Below are 21,943 nucleotides of genomic sequence, written 5' to 3' on the forward strand. Positions count from 1 at the left end.
TTTATTTGTAGCTTATTCAGTCTATTCAGTGGGTGTGTGTAGCTGCAGTGTGTGTGTGTGTGTGTGTGGCTGCAGTGTGTGTAGGTGTGTGTGGAGACAGAGGGGGTGGCAGTGTGTGGATATAGATAGCTGCAGTGTAAGTGTAAGTGTATATAGGAGATGCTTTAATGTATTTACCATTTTAATTTAATAAAAATCTATAACACTATACAAAAGTGTCTATTAATTATTAAATAAGCCTACATTTAGCCTATAATAGTAATAATCCCCTCAGAACAGGGCATTACTGGCCAATAATGCCCTGGCTGGGTTAAAGTCCCTCGGCTTCGCCTCGGCCTTCAACTCTTCCAGCCAGGGCATTATTGGCCAGCAATGCCCTGTTTTTCAGGGATTATTACTGAAGTGTCCAATCTACTGTATTAGCAATTTGAAACTGCCCAAATCAGGACAGGAGTTGGAAAAGGTATCTTCATAATTCTGATTCATTTCTACTTTACCAAAGTAAACAAGAGACATATAGAGCCATCAATCACTGCTATTTGAAAATCTGCAATTACACATTAAATAAAAGCAGGGGATCGTGGGAAAAGTAAATTGTTTTTGACATATGGACTCATCTTTAATAATGCCAAAATTATCCACCAACTTGAACCATAGGTAAATACTAAAAAAAACTATTTATATTGTTAGCGTAGAATTGGTTGCTATGCATCAACCAAAAATGTATTGAACGGAGCACAGAAGTTCTATTATATAGGTTAACAAAAAGGTAATTTATATTTACTAACACTAGTTATAAATGACAAAAAAAATCTGTTTTAATTAAAATTGCATTAGTCAGCGATTCAACATGATGCAATCTTGCAAACTGTGCGTCATATGTATGAAGTCACGTTACAGCCTAGACACACAGCATGCAGATTTTATGAAAGTTTGTACTACTTTTCAGCACTAAAACTGACAAAAATGTAAAATCTAAATTTTAGAACATAGAACCTATCAGGTTTAAATTAGTAACACAATAATCTCTCTCCAGTTATTTAATCTTTTATGGGAGTAAAGCACTGATACACAGATATGCGAGAGATGTAACACAAGTGAAATTAATTTCAGAACAACATCCAGTGGCATAACTACCCCACGGGATGCCCGGGCACGTCCCAGCTCAGGGGGATCAAAGGGAGTTGGAACCGTCCCTTCGGATTTGAGATGATCCTCCTCAAGTAGTTACAGAGCCCCGCGATCTTCCCCACAGCAATTAAACGGATTACTGGGGGAAGAGAGCTACATCGACGTCATGGTGACACCACGTCACGGGATGCAGCGACGTCACATGGCCATGTTGCAACGACATTGAGGGCCGGCAGGCAAGTTAACTGCCTGGGAGCCCCTTACACTGAAGTTACGCCACTGAGAATGCCCTGCATATTGTAGAATATAACAGAGATTCATTAAGTAAGTATTTATAACACTTGCTGATAAACATCTTTGGATTGAGATTGGAAGCACAAGGGGGGGGGGGATCTGACTTGCGGTTCCTGTTACCTTCTTTAATTCACCCCTCCAAGAGGGTGGGGGACCCATGAGTTGCAGATGCCGTGTATCGCATTGCGATCCCACGTTACCTGCAACTATAGTCAATGGCACTTAAAGCGGGATTTCAGTGCAAAACCCTGCATCAGCATTTACTGAATCCTGGAGTAAAAGGTCTGGAAAGGAGCGAAATGAGGAACAGACGTTATTTGTTAAATAATTGTAACACTTTCTGCAAACGGAAGCAGGCAAATTTATGAATTTAAAAAAATCTGACAAGTTTTTTGATATGCCCACGCAAAGAGCTTTTATAGTAAAGTAGCACATGGCCGGGTATCAAAAATTTTGTAGGAGATAGTGTACTTTTTGAATTTCAACAATATTCCCAGAATATATTTGCGGTGAGCATTCCATTTATGTATTACATGACCGGTAAGCAAAATTGGTGTAAGAGACACAGTGTGATGGACACTAGTGAATAATTTAGAAGGACATCCTCACAATTCTTCCATTTTTTACACTTTCTTCTGGCATCAATGTGGTTTTCATGCACCAAATTTCTTTCTGTCTAACCATTATTTTTTTAATAAAATGTTTTACCAGGAAGTAATACATTGAGAGTTACCTCTCGTTTTCAAGCATGATCTGGGCACAGAGTTATGAAGACAATATATGGTTGCATTTAATAAACAGTGGTAATACATTCAATTTACATTTCATGGACAGTTAGAGATAATATACTGTAGGATTATGGGTCTATGTAACAGTTACAGACAAGGTTACATTGTGTTAGAAGTAGGATAGGCCTGCAATGTGTTAGAAGAGAACCTGTCTCAAGGAGCTTACAATCTATAAGGAATGGCAAATGGAAACATAGGGTACAGGGGATGAGAAGGTGTGTGAGTTTCAGATTGTAATAGAGCAACTGTAACATTAACAAACATTAGCGTATGGCAGCAATCCCTTCATCCTTCTGTACATACATCTATGAATCTCTTTGTTTGTCCATCCATAGCAATGGATATCTTGCACGCAATTATGCTACAATGAAAATTCACAAGTAACAAGGCAGAAAAACTAAAGTGGAAAAGCTACCATTTATTTTTCAATCAAAATACTTACTTTCAGTATGCTGGGCATAATCATTGTTAGGGAGCCAGTTTCCTTTTACTGTAAAAGGACTTTTTCTGTTGCATGTTGACCCAGTTCCCAATTGCCCATTACCACCAAGACCAAAAGAAAACATTCGCCCAGTTGAAGGGACAAAGGCTAATGTGTGCTGCCTGGAACAAAAATAAAACGTTAATTCACACACCATCAGCAAATAGAATGGTCTGGATTCAAATACTACAAGAGTAGTGCAGACACAACGAACTGCCAACTCCTACTTTACTGGAGAGAGAAAGAGCCTTTCAATAGAACTTCCAACAATGTAAGCCAACCTGTCAAATGTCAGTATTAATAATTTGCACGCTCTATCACTTTATTTTTGTAATACTTTTTTCCTTATCCTACAGCAGTAACCTTTCTTATTAAAAACAGTTACACAACTATATCACTTGCGCTTATGTTGATCCAATGTATCTGTTTGTCTCCTGCTACACTGCTTGGATTGTAAGCGCTTTAGGGCACGGACTCGCGTTGTTTCCATTTATGTCAGTAGACTTACCTTTGCATTATATTGCATTATATTGTCAATGTGTATCTCATTTTGCACAGCGCTGAGTACAGGAGTACATGTTCAGTGCTATACTTAGATTGTAAACTCTTCAGGGAAGGGACTCCTTTTCCTAAATGCTACTTTTATGTCTGAAGCACTTCTTCTCATTATGTGTTATTTATAGTATTTATATGATTATGTCACATGTATTAGTGCTGTGAAGCGCTATGTACATTAATAGCGCTATATAAATAAAGACATACATACATACAATAAAGAAAAGACACTAAAAAGAATACAAATCTACTGAATTTCACTGTAGTATGGAGTACAAGAACGTGGGACTACAGAAACAATATAAATCGAAGCTGCACACTGTAAATGTGTACCGCTAAGGGGTAACTAAAATGTAGAAAACAGACACTTCACCAAACTGCTTTTGGTAAAATCGCTGACCATTCAACACTTGTTGATTGGTGCAGTGCCCATTTTTTTATTTCACAGTGAAGCAGGTAAAGAAGGGTGGGTAGTCGTGTTCCTTTCTTCCATGTAGTAATAAAGAAGGGATAGGGAGTAGGTCGATAATAACTACTTGTTGGTCCAACAAAAGGTATGTTGCAAGCTTTCCAACCTCTCAGGGTCCTTCATCGGGTTACCTGAGGGAGGAACCCGAGAGGTTTGAAAGCTTGCAACATATCAACTACTTGTTGGTCCTAAAAGGTATCATACGACCTCTCCCTTCCTTGTTACTACAGTGAAGCAGGTGATCATTAAGAAGGCAAAGGACAGGCAACTAGTAAAAAGAAAAAGGAAACACAAATTTAACGCTGAAACAGGGACTGCTACTTCAATCCAGACTAAAGAGTCATTTGAAGTTGTAATCGGAGGCCACATAGGTCTTTTCTTTTCTGTGATAAGATCTAGATAATAGTTGTAGAAAATGCAATGTACAATATTAACTATGTTTAATTTCCCTGTTGATCCAATAAAACATATTACGAAAACTTAAAGTAATCCATTTTTTCTTGGATAAAAATGGGCACTCATTTACACTATGCTCTAGTACAGGGGTGTACAAATTGGGGGGGCACAGGCGGTTGCAGAGGTCCCGCGCTCTTCCCCAAGCCATTTAAATTAAATGGATTTTTTTTTATATATGTACAATAGAAAACAGACATTATATAATGTTTTTCAAGATATCAAAATAAAGTTTCATTTGCCTATAGGTAAAATTTTTCCAGATGTGTCATTCACCCTACTGTAAATACATCTAATATGATTTTTGATACTTAAAATGGTACTCTCAATAACTTTATTTAATCTATAATGTTTCATCTGAAAAGGTGCAATTCCTCTTGTCTGACACAAAGTATAGAATTGTGTCAGCAATGTAACAATTTAATTTGCTTTCTTAACCAAATGCATCCATTCTTTGTCTGCTTTGGAAATTAGGATAGGTTTTCTTTTCAACGGGACTCTAAATGGGACATGGTTGTCAATCACGTTGATTCTTAGACTGCCCTCCTCTTGTCATTTAACCAATAGAGGGAATGGCAAAGAATGGGCCTTGCCTGTGCAAAGCTATTGTATAACTATGTAACATTAAACAAAATAGAGGCGATAGAGGGAATTAAATCCTGTCCATGTTTCAGCTTTCCATGTTTACAGACTAACTATAATAATTATAAATACTTCTAATGCATTTGTAACCATGTATTTCTCACCATAACTCTGTGCCCAGGACACAATCACACTTAAAAAGCCACTGCTTTAGCTTGATGTTGGTCCTTGGAGGGATTGCACTTTTAACACTTGGGTGCCTTAAGCCTTCTAGGATCGCAAACACATGACCGCTTGTGTAGTAATCACATGGTTGTGACCCAACTCCTGATGAAGTGGTCAGAGAGTAGAATCCACTCCATGCTGTCACCACTCCCCTAGAAACTAGCACACAAAAAAGTGACATTCTCAGATTGTAAGAGGGGTCATTAGGGTTCCAGCCCTTGCAATGTCCTGAGAATGTCATGAGGACACCAAAGTTAGATTAGTATGATACAGAAGCAGTGCAGGTATGGCCAAAGGAAATGTTTTTAAAGTGATGAGAAGAAAAACAGCTGAGCATCAGTTATTTGCTGTGTCCTGGTAAACCTGATATGTAGACATATTGTACAACATGTACTATACTGGTCTTGAAAACAGCTGTCAAGAGAAGTGTAGCGGTGTAAATAGGACCCAAGAATGTACCTGAGGCATACTGGAGAGTCCACAGATGCAATCGACCTCTGCATTTTAATTTTTAACTGTACTGTTTTTGTATTTCATATACTGCATTTGAAACTTGTATTTGGTGTATCTTTATTTTTCTGGTTTTATGTATTAAAGCATTAAATATATAAAATATGTTATGATTCTAATTTCATACCACAAGATCTGCGAGTTAAAGAATAATGTTTTCATATTGTGGCTGCCATCAGCATATCACACAACTCCTCACTATGAGGGCAGGTAACAGTGTAAGCCAGGTGCACACCGTTCTTAGCAGACAGGCTATTTTGTTTTGAATGTCTGGTATTCAAGTACTTACCTCCCACAAGCTATCTGTGCGACAAAACTTCCCATAAGTTCAAAGACTTTCCTTGGGTTGACTTCATTACTGGTCGAGTTGTGACCCAGCTGTCCATACCCTCCAGCTCCAAATGTAAACACACCGCCCTCCTAAACAAACAGCTGCATGGTTACACGGATATTTAATTTGGTAATTTCAAAAAGGTTCTTCTTCATAAAATCATATATATACACACACACACACACGTCTTATGTATGTAGCCAGACTCACCGTCTCCGGAGTCATGGGGAAGTGAGAGCTGTGAGCAGAAATGGGGGGCCATTCTTTCATATGCCCTCACCCCCACAGCATTAATCTTCGCTGCCGGGGAATGCACGGTCAGGTTCCCGCAGCGTTCCCTGGCAGCGTGAGATATAAGTCTGGCTACATCTGTACATACAAGAGGGTCTAAAAATGCCCGACAAACATTATATGCAAATATTATTCATGCTAACTTAGTAAAAGCTATGATATTATTCTAGAAAATGTTTTAGTCGATAAAGGAAGGAACAATGTTCCATTTTATTACCTAAAAGCATTTTTGTGGGGAATCTTAAAAATGGCTGCCATTAAGATGGTCTAGAAACGAAGTCCTGATGATAACCGCTTTGTAGTAGTTTCCGTATACCTTCCCCTTTTAAGCATATGCTGTATGAAACAACTGACAACAATGGTAGAAGAGTGTTTGAGGTACAATTCAGTGTAGCCAGACAGAAAACACAATTTTGTAATTGATTTTCCCAAAAAGATCTAACCATGGTAATACCAAAAACGTAGCGGCTTGTATTTTAGGGGGAAGTTATATTTCTAAGTAGCCTCTGAATGGGGGAGTGTTTGTCAATCAAGTGTTTTCATTACCCTTAACTAAGGGGTTCTCCAACTCCAATCCTCAAGACCCCCTAACAGTTCAGCACAGGTGGCTCAATCAGTGGCTCAGTCAAAGGGCCTGCTTCAACACATGTGGCTCAATCAGGGGCTCAGTCAGAGACAGAGCCCCTGATTGAGCCACCTGTGCATGAAGCAGGGATATCCTGAAAACCTAACCTGTTGGGGGATCTTGAGGACTGGAGTTGAGAACCCAATGCCTTCGCTGATCCTGCCCTTAATCAGAGAGGCAATAACCCTGTTGAACACACAGTGACAGACAAAAAAGTAGCAGCCAGAAGAAATAAAAAATCTCTCCTCCCAAGTCTCAGCTCATCATACTTATACTAACTTTAAAAAGAAATTTTAAAATACTTGTAGGTGTCAGCTTTAAGTAAAATGCATCAATGACCAGAATGCAAGCCCTTAAACGTCAGTGTTCGTTCACTTTGGTCTTAGGAAGATTTTCCCTTTTAAATGGCAACGTACTTTAACTTTGTTGCATCTCCAAGACCTAAATAGGACTGCATCTTTATCATTATATTGTATATTTTAAAGAGTGGTAAATCACCAAGCATAAAAATCCATTTTTATTTTTTTTTACAAAAATAAATACCTTTGTTTGTGCAGCAGTGTGATCTTCTCCACAAGATATATAAATAATTTTCTGAGACCGTAATGACTTCAGAAGGGTAGGTACATATCGGTCTGTAGGAGAGAGAAAGAGAGAGTGTCGTCTATGTGGGAGATTCACAAAGCTCCGATATAGCTTTTTGCGCATTCCAGTTAATGGCAGTTAACGCGGGATTGTGGTGCAATAACCCGTAACGGAGATTAGTGAATCGCAGCATGTGTACGAAGCAGCGGTCCACCCGAAACATAAGTCATAACATAATCTAATAGTTCATGTTGTACTGATCCCTTTCTAACTTTTCCTTATTTCAGAATGTTTTGCGGAGTTTTCAGAGGTATATTATTGTATTGGCATCAGCTGTTTCCATGACAACCTCTGTTGTCTTAATGCAGCGGCCATTTTAACGTCCCAGGGAGGCACATTTTTAGCAACCGATATCTCCAGAATTCCATTACAGAGTTTACAAAAGGGCGGAATTTCTAAAAAACGCAGAAAAAAAAGACTTTGCAGTAATAAATAGGAGACATTCATTTTTATTGGCGACTAGAGGGGATTACAGCTTTAATGTAAGGAAAAATTTGCTTCTGACACCCTGAACGATTTTCTGTTGGCAGCAGCATTTAACATATGTACTGTAAGAAACGTATTAATCACTTTTCTTATATTTGACAATTGCTGTTAGCCAGGGAAGCTATGCCAACTCAGACTTGGCTAAGATTTTATATATATATATATATATATATATATTATTTATTTTTTTTCCCCAGGTCCTATGAAATGTGTTTGCCTATTATTTACATTATCATAATGACTTCACCATCAAGGAGCAAAATAAAAATATATATTTGCGTGCACATTGTAGCATCGACACACTTAACACAAAATATTAGTGCTGGAAGACACCTTGCACTTCAATGGGCCGTATGTACCATGCCGGAAAGTGTCATATGAAGTAGCACTGCTTGGTAAATATAGACCTACATTTGATATTTTTTAATTTTAACTCATTCTTATATTTTCCTTTAACCTATTAATAAAAAAAATGCTGCTGCCATTGTATGTATGTCTGTCTTTATTTATATAGCGCCATTAATGCACATAGCGCTTCACAGCAGTAATACACATGACACTCCTCCTATAAATAGCAAAAACAAATAACAGATCATGGGAATAGGTGCTTCAGACAAAAAAGTAACATTTAGGAAAAGGAGTCCCTGCTCCAAAGAGCTTACAATCGAAATGGTAAGTAGGCAGAACGTACAGAGACAGTAGGAGGGCATTCTGGTAAGTGTGTCTGCAAGGGGACAAGATTTATGTATGAGGTTTATAGTATCAGCCACGGAGCTACCCATATGCTTCGTTAAGCAGGTGTGTTTTAAGGTGGGTCTTAAAAGGTGGATAGAGAGGGTGCTAGTCTGATATTGAGGGGGAAGTACATTCCAGATGTGTGAGGCAGTCAGTGAAAAAGGTTTAAGGTGGGAGATGGCTTTAGATACAAAGGGGGTAGAGAGAAGACATCTTTGAGCGGAACTCAAGAGTCGGGATGGTGCATAGTGAGAAATTAGGGCTGAGATGTAAGGAGGGGCGGAAGAGTGCAAAGCTTCAAAAGTGAGGAGGAGAATTGAGTTTGTGATGCGGGATTTGATAGGAAGCCAGGAGAGTGATTTCAGCAGGGGAGACGCTGAGACAGATTTAGGAAAGAGTAGAGTGATTCTGGCAGCAGCGTTTAGGATTGATTGTAGGGGAGACAGGTGAGAGGCAGGAAGGCCGGACAGCAGGAAGTTACAGTAATCGAGACGGGAGAGAATGAGGGCCAGTGTCAAACTTTTAGCAGTTGAGCAACAGAGGAAAGGGCATTAAATCACAATCAAAATGGAAGTGTAGTTTATGGACCAAGAAGGAAGCCCAGACATGAATTATTATAAACACTAAAAGCTTTCTTACCAGTTTCATCATTTAGGCCAAGCTGACCAAATTTGTTACGCCCCCAACCAAAAACAGCCCCGGAAAGTGTTAGCGCGAAACTATGAGCTCCTCCAGCAGCAATTTGGGAGAAGGGTATCCCTGATAGAGATTTGATTTGTCTTGGTGCGCTCTCTTTCTTAAGTTCGTAGCCCAATCCAAGCTGACCATATCTGTTTTGTCCCCATGCGTAAACGTCACTTGCTTAAAAAAAAAAAAAACAACAAATTAGATTATTTATGTATACAAAAATACCTAAGCATTTTAGCACACAAAACATGCACACAGCACTAGTTAGTTAATATTCAACATATTCATCTTACACAGCACTGGGCCACTAGCCTGAGGCTCTAACGAAGTTTTAAAAGTATGTTAAAAAAGGCACAGCCCCGTCTGCATATCTTTTTTTTTTTTTTTTTAAAGATTTCCCCATTGTGTAGTTTGTCTTCACCTCTACTTTTTTCCTATGCACTTCTTTAGCCAAGGCTTTGCTGTAAAAGCTGTGTAAAACTGCTGGCATGGGCCTAAAGTGATACATTGGATAAGCAAAAAGTGACACGCCAAGTGCTCATTTACAGAAGCTCTGGCTGTAGTGGAAGTGTTGTATGCTGTGATTATGTGGGAAAGCTGGAGGTTTGTGGACCTGTCAGACAAGTGAATGTGTTCATAAGTGCTATTTAACATCACTGAACATCAAAAAGAGTCTTATATTAAAGACTTGGGATAAGACAATTGTTTGGATAAGTCTGAACGAGAAAAAAAAAACAGCTCTGTGAGAATAAACAGAAGAGATTACTGTGTGAATACTCTACTGCAGCCTGTTAGAATGCTTCAATAAAACATGAAATAAATAGTTAGAAAAAAAAAATAGGGCTGGTCACACTGTTTTGTTTTTGTTAAACAAAAATAGGTTTAATGCAGAGCTGTACCGCGTTAATTTCAGCTCTGGTTGTCCCCTGCTTCCCGAGATACTTGCCTCGTTGGTGTTGTCGGAAGGGGCCCTGGCTGGGCGACTAATAGGCCGGTTTAAAAGTCCCGCATTCTGCAAGTCTATAGGAAGCCATAATGTCAGCCTTTGGGACTTCCTATTGGCCCACGGGACATTTAAACTGCGCAGCACCAACGGGAGGTAATTATCTCAGTAAGAAGGGGGTCCCAATAGCTGAAATAAATGCGGTTCAGCTACGGAGACCTCCTGGTTCAAACCTATTAACAAATGTTAAAAGAAAACACACAAAGTGTCACCCCGAGTGCACCTTTAAATGCTTTAACATCATTTGCAAGATAGGTCATATTTCGCCAAACTGCAACATTGGAAGATTTTCTCATGTAGGTCAAAGCAGTTTAACTATACAATTATTTGCACTTAACTAAACACACAATGTTGCAATCATTTCAAAGTTTCAGTCCACCAATCAGTGCTGTAAACATAGGCTTCGAACAAACATCATTTTTTCCATTTTTATGGTGCCGTCAGAAATGGAGTATCATCAATGTTTATAGGTTTTCTTTTTAGTCGCTTTTCTTTTTTCTTCAGATGTAAGTTGCAGCAAACCAATCAGTGATCACTCCTCGTTTCAAATCGATTAAGGAGTGTGCAGTGTTTAATCACTTGTTTCCTATTAGCTAGGATATACAGGCATACCCCGGTTTAAGGACACTCACTTTAAGTACACTCGCGAGTAAGGACATATCTCTCAGTAGGCAAACGGCAGCTCACGCATGCGCCTGTCAGCACGTCCTGAACAGCAATACCGGCTCCCTACCTGTACCGAAGCTGTGCGCAAGCGGGGAGACTATAGAGCCTGCTACAAATGTCTTATTTATATCAGTTATACACGTATATGACGATTGCAGTACAGTACATGCATCAACAAGTGGGAAAAGGGTAGTGCTTCACTTTAAGTACATTTTCGCTTTACATACATGCTCCGGTCCCATTGTGTACGTTAATGCGAGGTATGCCTGTAGTGCATTTCATTGTTGATTAGTTGTGTGTATTCCATGTCCTTTTTCGATTTGTATTCTCCTTGAAGAATGAATTTATGATGTAGAAGTTTTCACATTCTGAAAATTATACCAATCTGTATCCACCTTCATTCTTGGTACCGTAACCAGACCTACCAACTGATGTCTTGTCTTTCTGCTGGGCACCAATGTTTGCATTGAAATCTCCCATAACGATCTTGGTGACAATGTCCTTTGTTGTTAAATTAGTTGATTTCTTGGTAGAAGTCTTCCACTTCATTGTCTGTGTGACTTGATGGGGCATACACTTGGATTATTTGAAGCCTGTATCTCATTGTCAACTTAATGGTGATTCTGGCTGTTCCTCCATCTCTTGTTAATGATTAAGGCTACGGACCCAGTGTTGACTGCAGCACGTGCGCCTGGCGGCGCATGCACAGGTGGAAGCCGCGTTGTTTGGTCTAGGGGGAGCCATGATGTCAGCACAGCACACTCCTATTGGTCCACACGATCTGCCCTGCTATGGCTGCCTGCACACCATGTGATTGCATAGCGGCAAGACAAAATTCTTATCTTCCCTACCAATGGACGCCTCATCGCGCTTTGCGCACCCAGACGCACACACGGCCACTGCGACCTGCCCCGTAGATGGCTATGCTGTGGGGCGCGCACGCCGTGGCGTGTGCCGCAGTGGCCACTGGGGACCTGGCCTGAGCCTACTCCACTGATTCTTCCCTTTTCTGTAGATCTGTAATAGAATAGGTGTCTGCTCTTGTGCTCAATGAGGCCTTAATGTTTCTTCTCATTTCACGAAAGCCAACAATATCCCATTTAATCTTTTCAAATTCATCTTCCAGTTCTTGCATTGCTGCTACACTGGAGAATGTGTATGTTTGTATGTCTCTAAGAATGTCTGCACATTCAGAGACAGCAAGTGAGGCTGTACATCCTCCCCCTTTGTGATATGCTAAGTGGCCTGTAACTCACCCAGGGACAGCACATCCTGTGTGATGAGACTACAATGGCTGTGTCACATCTTAAGGGTCACATATGTGTCCGTGGAGTTCAAATTGGAGTTGAATTGGAGGTGAAGAATACGAGAATTGGACTAAACACTTCAGACAGGGATTTCCTTTCCTATTGTCTAGACTTTTCTGCACTGTATTATTATAATCTTTGTAAAGCACTGATTATACATACATACATCCCCAGCAAGGAGGAGACAGATGAGGAGTATACAAGTGTGTGTGCGCGCACGCATGCACATGCGCACACACACACACACTGTCCACAACACTCCAGAAATAGTAAACAAATAAAAAGTCTTATTTAACCAATCTGCATGCAAAAAGCATAAAAAGGTCTGGGCGACGTTTTGTGACTAGACGACCATTTGTCATCTTTAAAATAGCTTTGTATAGAGAGGAGGAGGACTTACGGCTCCTGTACAACTTGCGACAACAGTTTCAAGCACGTTCTGGTTACGGAGGCCGAGAAGGGAATAAAAATAAAGAACTTTCTCTATATTATTGTAACAATGGCAGAGGATATTAAGAATTTTAATCAATCTGGTACTTCAAGGGTTAACGTTGGTTAGAAATGATGTTAAAAATACAATAATTATTTTTATGACAGGTCAAGACCCTTCCTGTGTCTGTGCTGATTTACAAATAGAGCTTAATTGGGGGGCTATCACTGGTGGCCCACTAAACGTGAAATATGTATAGTTTAGATGCTGTAGACGACAGCCAGATCATGGGCTGCCAGCCTACAAGACAAGCGTAACATTCTTGAAATATCCCTTTTGCATCACAGAGAAGGGTGACAAACAGGTCACCACTTAGTTGGAGGGCTACATTAAATATAAGAAATGATGGGCCTGACATCAAATCATAAGAGTAACAAATAGATATCCGTCACCGTTGCGATTAGACAAATTAAATCATACAACACACTTCATGAGTAAGAGGTGCAAAAGACAGATAACTGTTTGTCCTGCGAAAATAGACTTTACACTGTCAAATAGATGCAGCCGTGTATGTGGAGAACACGGATGCCACCGTGAAGATGGTGTCTAAGTATTCGGGAAATTAAGTTACAGGTGTGTTTCTATATTCAGACTTTTAAACATCGCAAAACAGGAGTTTTTTCTTTCAAGTCATAAAACTGTACACCCAGGGACTGCTTGATGACGGGTGGGCTTATGTGGTTCTCAATGAAGGGGAGTTAGAAAATAATGCCCCATTTTTTATTGATGAGTTAGAATTCAACAGAGGTGTGTTTTGGGATCAGAACACATGAATCCTCTTCTACGCGAGTGACCTCTCTGGGAAAGGACCTATGACATATGGTAACATACTGTATAGGGATTTCGGTTTATGTTTTATCCTTTTATTTTAAGAAACTGGTCTGCATTTATTGGAACTATGATGTTGTAATGATCTTTTTCTGTAACTTAAGCACTGTATTTTTATATATATTAAAACAAAAAAACTATAAAAAGTAATGCTTTGGGCTCTGAATTAACGGTTTGCACGCTTTGTAGAAAGTAAATTTTGAGACATTTTGCTTCAACAGATTGTGTGTGTTAAGTGCATATTTTTTTTTTAATAAACAGGGACCTTGGACTCTGCAAATTTCATATTTCTTCGGTGGTGGCAGCAGCGGATAGATATTATTGCAATCGAGTAATGGGTAAATATTAACTCACTGAAAGTACCTTGCGGAGGAGAAAGGGGAGTTGGCTAGAGTAGCCGTGTGTATTTACCCTGATTGCATATCTACGTAAGTCACGTGCTCACAAGTGTGCTATTCATGGCAGATGGTATATTGGGACGGATTGAGGGAAGATATTGTTCATTTGAGGGACCTTTGCGGAAGGTGAAAACTGGGTCAACTAGATAGCTGTGTATTAGCCCATGTCCCATATGCAGGTCACATGCTCACAGGTTTGCTGTAGGTGACAATTATATTTATAGAAGACAACACTAGAATATATATTTTTTTAGGTCTTCTCTTAAATTAAATAAATCAAAATTTAATTATAGAAAAATTAATCTGGCACAATATATTTTTAATTGAACCGTGGTAACATACTAGAGAACTCCAGTGCACCACAGAATGCAAAACCACTGCTTTAAAATAGTAAAGCAATATATCATTACCTTTAGAGAGTGCAAGTGAATGATGATGACCACAGGCAACTTGCACAATCTGTATTTCAGATAGACTCTTTATGTTCCTAGGGAGACAAATAAATGCAAATTCATTAAAGTTTAGTTCACACAAGTAATCCAAACTTACCAATACTACATGGGACCAATGTGTAATAATTGAAGAATAAATATAAAAAATGGCCTTTAAAAGGCCACTTTATTCACTTTTTGTAAGGAATCTGGTTTCTCAGCGCGACCAGTGCTCACCCCCCGTCGGTACTCAGGCGTCCAAGCGCCAGGAGCGCAATTCCCACATACCTCCGTTGTCTGCCACTGACACTCAGGCTCCTCGCCATCACAGGATTGCACCAACAGAAGAGGTGCCTGTTGAACCGCAGCCTCTACGTGTCTCCGGCTCCGCGCTCTATGCTTACACGTGCGTCAGTCACCGAATCCACGCACACATGCACGCCAGCCCCAGACGTTATGCGCATGCATTCCCAGCTTACAGAGCACACGCCTAACAGAGCACTTTTAACCACTACTCCTGCAGTGAGGCGTCGCCCCCAAGCTTCACACCGTTCCATGCAAATCAATGACTACACTCAGCTGGGCTGTAACACCTCCCTCCTATCAGGGAGGACTCCTTGCAGTCCTCCAGGCCTGCCCCCTCTTCCCATTGGCCTGCCCAGCCTTATTATGCCTGTGCTTCCCATCACTCGTTGCTCAACATAGTTCTGTATGGAAGCATTTGAATACTCTCTCAGTGACTCCTCAGGTATTGACGCGGATTGGACGACTACCCCCTCTGGCTCTCGACTTCGGCTCTACTTGGACTTCGTGATTTCTGGCATCCCTGACACACGGCTTATACCTTCGACATTCCGCAACTCTCCAATCCCTGACCTTGGCAACGGCAATAACTACTCCTCCTCTACTACCGGTACCGGCAAGTATTGTCTTGCTTACTATACCTGGCCTGGCAACACTAACACCACACTCCGGACGCGCTCCCTTTGCTGCGGGTGCGTATATCCCTACGTCCCACCTCAGCACAGGAGACGGGTCTGGTCTGCGGGCAGCATCGGCGTAACATTATGTCGAGCCCACAAAACGCAGACCAGACTGAATTAAGTATGATTTCCACGAATCTGCTTCAGCAGAATCAAGTCATGGCCGATCAAATTGTGGCACTTACACAAAAACTAGCCGCGCTGTCGGTTCAGGTACCCGACGCCTCTGCGCCCACAACCGCCGCTCAGGTTGCCGGGGTAGCTACCACATACTCCTCCGATATGAAGATTCCTAACCCCAAACCTTACGCAGGTGAATCTCAAGATTTTTGGGGTTTCATTAATCAATGTGAGGTACAGTTTGAAATGGCCCCCCACCAGTTTTCTACAGGCCGAAAGAAGGTGGCCTACATTTATAATCTGTTGACGGGTAGCGCACTGGCTTGGGCCTCCCCCATCTGGGAGCTGCGAGATGACCTTACCCAGAATGACTCAGCCTTCAAGACGGAATTCCGTCAGGTGTTTGATTCCCCCGCACGTCGGGAGGTGGCGTCTTCTCTTTTACAGATTACTCAAGGGTGAAGACTGGTGATTGAATACGCCATAGAGTTCCGGACCATTGCAGCAGAGACTAATTCTCTCCCCGAAATTAAGGCTATGGACGAGTACATCCAGGAGAACCTGAAAAAAGGTTATATTCGCCCGTCTACTTCACCAGCTGGAGCAGGATTCTTCGTAAAGAAGAAAGATGGAACTTTAAGACCTTGTATTGATTATAGAGGGCTTAACCGCATCACCGTAAAGAATCAATACCCACTCCCTCTTATCACTGAACTTTTTGATAGGTTGCAAGGTGCCAAAATCTTCTCCAAGATGGACCTCAGGGGAGCTTATAATCTCGTACGCATACGTCAAGGAGACGAATGGAAAACGGCCTTCAACACGCGTAGTGGCCACTACGAATACCTTGTGATGCCCTTCGGACTGTGTAATGCTCCGGCCGTTTTTCAAGATTTCATTAACGATGTCTTCCGCAAAGTACTCAACGACTTCGTCATAGTCTATCTGGATGATATCCTGATTTTTTCGAAGAATTTACAGGACCACATCTTTCATACATCTTACGTGCTCTCTCGCCTTCGTGAACATCGATTATATGCCAAGATGGAGAAATGTACCTTCCATCAGACATCGACCCAGTTTCTAGGCTACATTATTTCCAGCGATGGTTTCATGATGAATCCAGACAAATTAAAAGCCGTTACTAACTGGCCTAGGCCCGACTCTCTCAAATCCGTCCAGCGCTTCCTGGGATTTGCGAACTACTACCGCAAGTTTATCCGTAATTTCTCCAGAATTGTTGCACTTATCACAGCCCTTACGAAGAAGGGGGCCGATCCGTCGGTTTGGTCACCAGAGGCCATTACCGCCTTCAACACTCTTAAGGAGGCTTTTGTGTCCGCACCGGTTCTCCACCATCCCAACACTGATCTCCCTTTCGTGTTGGAGGTGGACGCCTCTGATTCTGGCGCTGGTGCCATTCTATCCCAGAGACCTTCACCCCAAGAACAATTGCATCCCTGCGCATTCTTTTCGAAGAAATTTACCTCAGTGGAGAGGAACTACGACGTGGGGAACAGAGAGTTACTGGCCGTTAAAATGGCACTTCAAAAATGGAGGCATCTCCTGGAAGGGTCGAGGGAACCGTTCACCATCCTTACCGACCATAAGAATTTATTATATATAGAGAACGCTCGCCGCCTGGGTCCACGGCAAGCCCGCTGGTCTTTGTTCTTTTCCAGATTTAATTTCCAACTGTCGTATATTCCTTGGACTAAAAATGTCAAAGCCGATGCTCTCTCAAGACAACATTCTTCCGAAGAGAGACCAGAAGATTCCATGGAGACCATTTTATCTCACGAGAAGATTTTTGCCGCATCTTCCTTCAGAAGCTTTGACAAGATAGTCAAGTCACAAAGGTCCATTCCAAAGAACCTGAAGGTCCCCAGGGTCAAGCTCTTTGTGAGACCTAATTTCATACCCGAGGTTCTGGATTGGGGACATGTCTCGAGAGCAGCTGGTCATCCTGGCTATAAAAAGACTTTGGACCTTATACGTCGCAACTTTTGGTGGCCCAAGATGTCCAAAGACATTTTCGAATATACGCACGCTTGTCCGGTCCGTGCGCAAAACAAGACAATTCATCAAAAGGCCTGACGGTGGTCTTCTTCCTCTGCCAATCCCAGAACGTCCATGGTCACACATATCAATGGATTTTATTGTGGAGTTGCCCAGGTCCAAAGGGATGAATACGATTTTAGTGGTGGTGGATCGTTTTTCAAAGATGGCTCACTTTATCCCGCTCAAAGGACTTCCCACCTCACCCGCCCTTGCTGATATCTTCACTGATCACATCTTTCGCATTCCTGGTATTCCTTCGTCCATCGTGTCTGACAGAGGGTCACAGTTCGTATCCAGATTTTGGAGAACTTTTACCAAAAGACTAGGGATCTCTTCTTCCTTTTCCTCAGCGTACCATCCTCAGTCCAACGGTAAAACAGAAAGGGTCAATCAGTCCCTGGAAAAATACCTGAGGTGTTTCATTTCTAATTCTCAGGATGATTGGGCACAACTTTTGCCATGGGCCGAATATGCTTTTAACTCCGCTACCAACGAGTCCACCCGAGAGTCACCATTTTTCATCAATTACGGTTTTCATCCCCCATGTCTTCCCGTCTCCAACATTCCTTGTGGAGTTCCGGCCGTAGACGACCGCGTCTCATCTCTGCAATTAGCATGGTCCAAGATTCAGTCTGCTCTCCTTACCGCCTCTCAACGGGCCAAACATCAGGCGTATCGCCACCGCCATCCTGCAACCAGGTACAAGCCAGGGGATGTGGTATGGCTGACCTCAAGAAACATCTATTTGAAGGTACCTTCCCCAAAATTGGCGCCGAGGTTCCTGGGCCCTTTTCCTATAATTGAACGGATTAATCCGGTAGCATTCCGGCTTCAACTTCCCGACAGCATGAAAATACCATACGTGTTTCACACATCTCTACTCAAGCCATTCGTATCCAGTCATTTCTTCCCCAACCATAACTGTAGGCCCATTACCCAGAATAGGGAAGAATATGAGGTCCAGTCCCTACTGGATTCTCGCATATCCAGGGGTCAACTGCAGTTCCTCGTGCACTGGAAGGGTTTCGGCCCAGAAGGTCTTGGGTTCCACTTCGTGATATCCACGCTCCGGTTCTTCTGAAGACTTTCAGGAAGAAGTTTCCGAACAAACCATTAAGGACCGTCCTGAGGCTGTTCCTGAAGGGGGGGTACTGTAAGGAATCTGGTGTCTCAGCGCCGTCAGCGCGACCAGTGCTCACCCCCCGTCGGTACTCAGGCGTCCAAGCGCCTGCAGCGCAATTCCCACATACCTCTGTTGTCTGCCACTGACACTCAGGCTCCTCGCCATCACAGGATTGCACCAACCGAAGAGGTGCCTGTTGAACCGCAGCCTCTACGTGTGTCTCCGGCTCCGCGCTCTATGCGTACACGTGCGTCAGTCACCGAATCCACGCACGCCAGCCCCAGACGTTATGCGCATGCATTCCCAGCTTACAGAGCACACGCCTAACAGAGCACTTTTAACCACTGCTCCTGCAGTGAGGCGTCGCCCCCAAGCTTCACACAGTTCCATGCAAATCAATGACTACACACAGCTGGGCTGTAACACCTCCCTCCTATCAGGGAGGACTCCTTGCAGTCCTCCAGGCCTGCCCCCTCTTCCCATTGGCCTGCCCAGCCTTATTATGTCTGTGCTTCCCATCACTCGTCGCTCGACATAGTTCTGTATGGAAGCATTTGAATACTCTCTCAGTGACTCCTCCAGGTATTGACGCGGATTGGACGACTACCCCCTCTGGCTCTCGACTTCGGCTCTACTTGGACTTCGTGATTTCTGGCATCCCTGACACACGGCTTATACCTTCGACCTTCCGCAACTCTCCAATCCCTGACCTTGGCAACGGCAATAACTACTCCTCCTCTACTACCGGTACCGGCAAGTATTGTCTTCCTTAGGCCGAGTCCATAGAAGGACAGGCCGTGCTGAGGCGTGCGGACGCTCAGCCCCTGCATCCTCAATGAGGATGCCTTGAGAGGGGGCTCGCGCGAGCGTCCGCAGGCGTGCTCAGGCTTTGGAGTTTTCAGCCGAGCGCCAAGCTGTTTTTCAGTGCGCTGTCGGCTGAAAACCTCCAATGAGAGCGGGGCTGCGTCAACGTCACGGCGCCGTGACGTTGGCGCCGTGACGTCGACGTCACTGCGTCGCGGCCGATTGGCCCAGCGACGTCACTGCCCCGCCTCCCTCAGTCTCCCCCCACCTCCGATCGCGGACGCTGGCTCGCCAGTATGTGCATGGAATCGCACAGCTTCTGCAGGCGAGCCTCAGCGTCAGCGCGGTGCAGCACGGCTCCCTCCCTCTATGGCCCGGGCCTTACTCCTGGCCTGGCAACACTAACACCACACTCCGGACGCGCTCCCTTTGCTGCGGGTGCGTGTATCCCTATGTCCCACCTCAGCACAGGGGACGGGTCTGGTCTGCGGGCAGCACCGGTGTAACCCTTTTATTACATTTATATAAATTTACTTTTATATAAATCCCAAGTCTACATACTTAAACAACATTTTGTTAAGAACATATCAATGTAACTGGCTTTCATTAAAGGGCAATGCCTTCTAGGACTAACATTTACTAATGGCACATATCTGGGGGATGAATGCCATTCTACCAAAATGTGACACCTATAAGTATTTTATAGACTTGGGAGGGATTTGATTTCCTTTAACTTGAGGGTTCTCAACTCCAGTCCTCAAGACTCTCCAGCAGGTCAGGTTTTCAGGATATCCCTGCTTCAACACAGATGGCTCAATCAGAGGCACCTGAAGCTGGGATATCCTTAAAACCGGACCTGTTGGGGTGACTTGAGCACTGGAGTTGAGAATCCCTGCTTTAGCTACTCCCTTGTGTGTGATATTTCTCATGCAAATGTATGATGAGGACATGCTGGGTCCAAGGGTAAACCAAAACACATGCGACTGACAAACACTTCCCATTCAGAGGCCCATAAATAATGCAATGTGTAATTCATTTAAAGAGAATTCAAAAAAGCTAAATATTTGCCTTTAACATGGTTATATAAGCTGAGGGAAGCCAAATAAATTGTTCAGTGGGTTTCAAAGGTTTTTTTTTTTGGCTGGCTATGTGGGGCTGCAACTTTAACAAATGTAAGTATAAATTCAAGCTTGATGCTTTGGAAGTTTCCCATCAACCAGAACAAGTGTTTAATCTCCCCAAAACCCACCCTGTCAAAGTGCTTATAAAGATAATGGAAGAGGGGAGCTTGTGTAAGCTCCTGTTGAACACAGTGACATACAACAAAAACACACACACGTAGGAGGTATCTGTACCGTGTTAGCCAAGCTTAATAAATCAAAAACGTTTGGTCGATACCGTTCTGTGGCTAATGAAATGCTTTTATTTATGCGAACTTTCAAGATACACTGATCTCTTCTTCGGGTGATGTTACAATGGATTAAGCAAAAAAATAAATAAATAAAAAGCTTACTTTGAAACAGGGCAGCTTGGAATGTTATCTGTGGGTGAAGAATTCCCCTCCCTCCTGTGCTGTATGCGATTTATGACTTTAGACAGGGTTTCGCAAACTGGGTGGCACAAGATTCTTCTGGGGGGGCGCGGGCGGTTGCAGAGGCCCCGCACTCTTCCCCATGGCATTTAAATTCAATTCCGGGGGATCGCATGAGGCCCCTGCAACTTCACTTACCGGGATTCAGAGGCTTGGTGTGACGCGTCGCCATGGCGACACAGTAAGGGGGCGCGAGCAACTCAAATAGTTTGCGCACCCATGACTTAAGGTGTTAGATGGTCCCTGAATGCTTGTGATGTAGAGTATGCATGTATGTATGTGTGTATGCCACGGTGTTCAACAGGAGCTTACACACACACACTTATGTATAGGTGAGACGGGACAGGAGAAAGAACAAGAAAATGAATCTGCATTGCCACAGCATCACACGCGGAACAAGAGACAGTCCTGTCTGTGAACATTTTTCGGACTGGCCATAAGATGAACAAAATATTAGCGACCAAATGTCCGATTCCGTTGTTTAAAATGTGTTTTACATGTGATCTCACTTTTCTAAAGGCCATGTTAAAAAATGCAGCTGAATGTAGCAGACAAACATTTGTTATACAACTTAGCAATGTAACTGGCTTCCCTAGAAAGATTCAATCACCATTGAAATAATTGTTTTGTTCATTTGTATCTTGCGGAACATTTGTGTGTTGCATTTCCAGAAACACTAATTTCAGGCATAATACAGTAACTACAGTATGTTTACTTGGTGACCAATGATGGCACCATAATTACTTTGCAAACAAAGTACAGGGCAATAATAAACTCATCTGGGGGTTTGAAAACAATCTTATCAACAAAAGACATTAGATAACAAGTGTAAAAACTCTGCAAATAACTT

General features: G+C 42.6%; 1 protein-coding gene across 4 annotated transcripts in view; it reads right to left on the reverse strand.

The window, feature by feature from the left end:
• HERC4 (HECT and RLD domain containing E3 ubiquitin protein ligase 4) overlaps positions 1–21,943 on the reverse strand; it is a 64,711-nt gene that overhangs the window by 36,085 nt on the left and 6,683 nt on the right. For all 4 annotated transcript variants that reach the window (XR_012803450.1, XM_075610886.1, XM_075610885.1 and 1 more), the window contains exons 4-8: positions 14,391–14,467; positions 9,241–9,462; positions 7,279–7,370; positions 5,778–5,908; positions 2,656–2,816 (exon numbers count right to left, since the gene is read on the reverse strand). Coding sequence is in view for 3 of the 4 variants with exons in the window: in XM_075610886.1 (XP_075467001.1) it covers positions 2,656–2,816; positions 5,778–5,908; positions 7,279–7,370; positions 9,241–9,462; positions 14,391–14,467 (683 nt within the window). In the remaining variant the exon portion in view is untranslated. The remainder of the gene's footprint in view (positions 1–2,655; positions 2,817–5,777; positions 5,909–7,278; positions 7,371–9,240; positions 9,463–14,390; positions 14,468–21,943) is intronic.

This window comes from Ascaphus truei, chromosome 8 (genome assembly GCF_040206685.1).
Source record: "Ascaphus truei isolate aAscTru1 chromosome 8, aAscTru1.hap1, whole genome shotgun sequence".
NCBI lineage: Eukaryota > Metazoa > Chordata > Amphibia > Anura > Ascaphidae > Ascaphus > Ascaphus truei.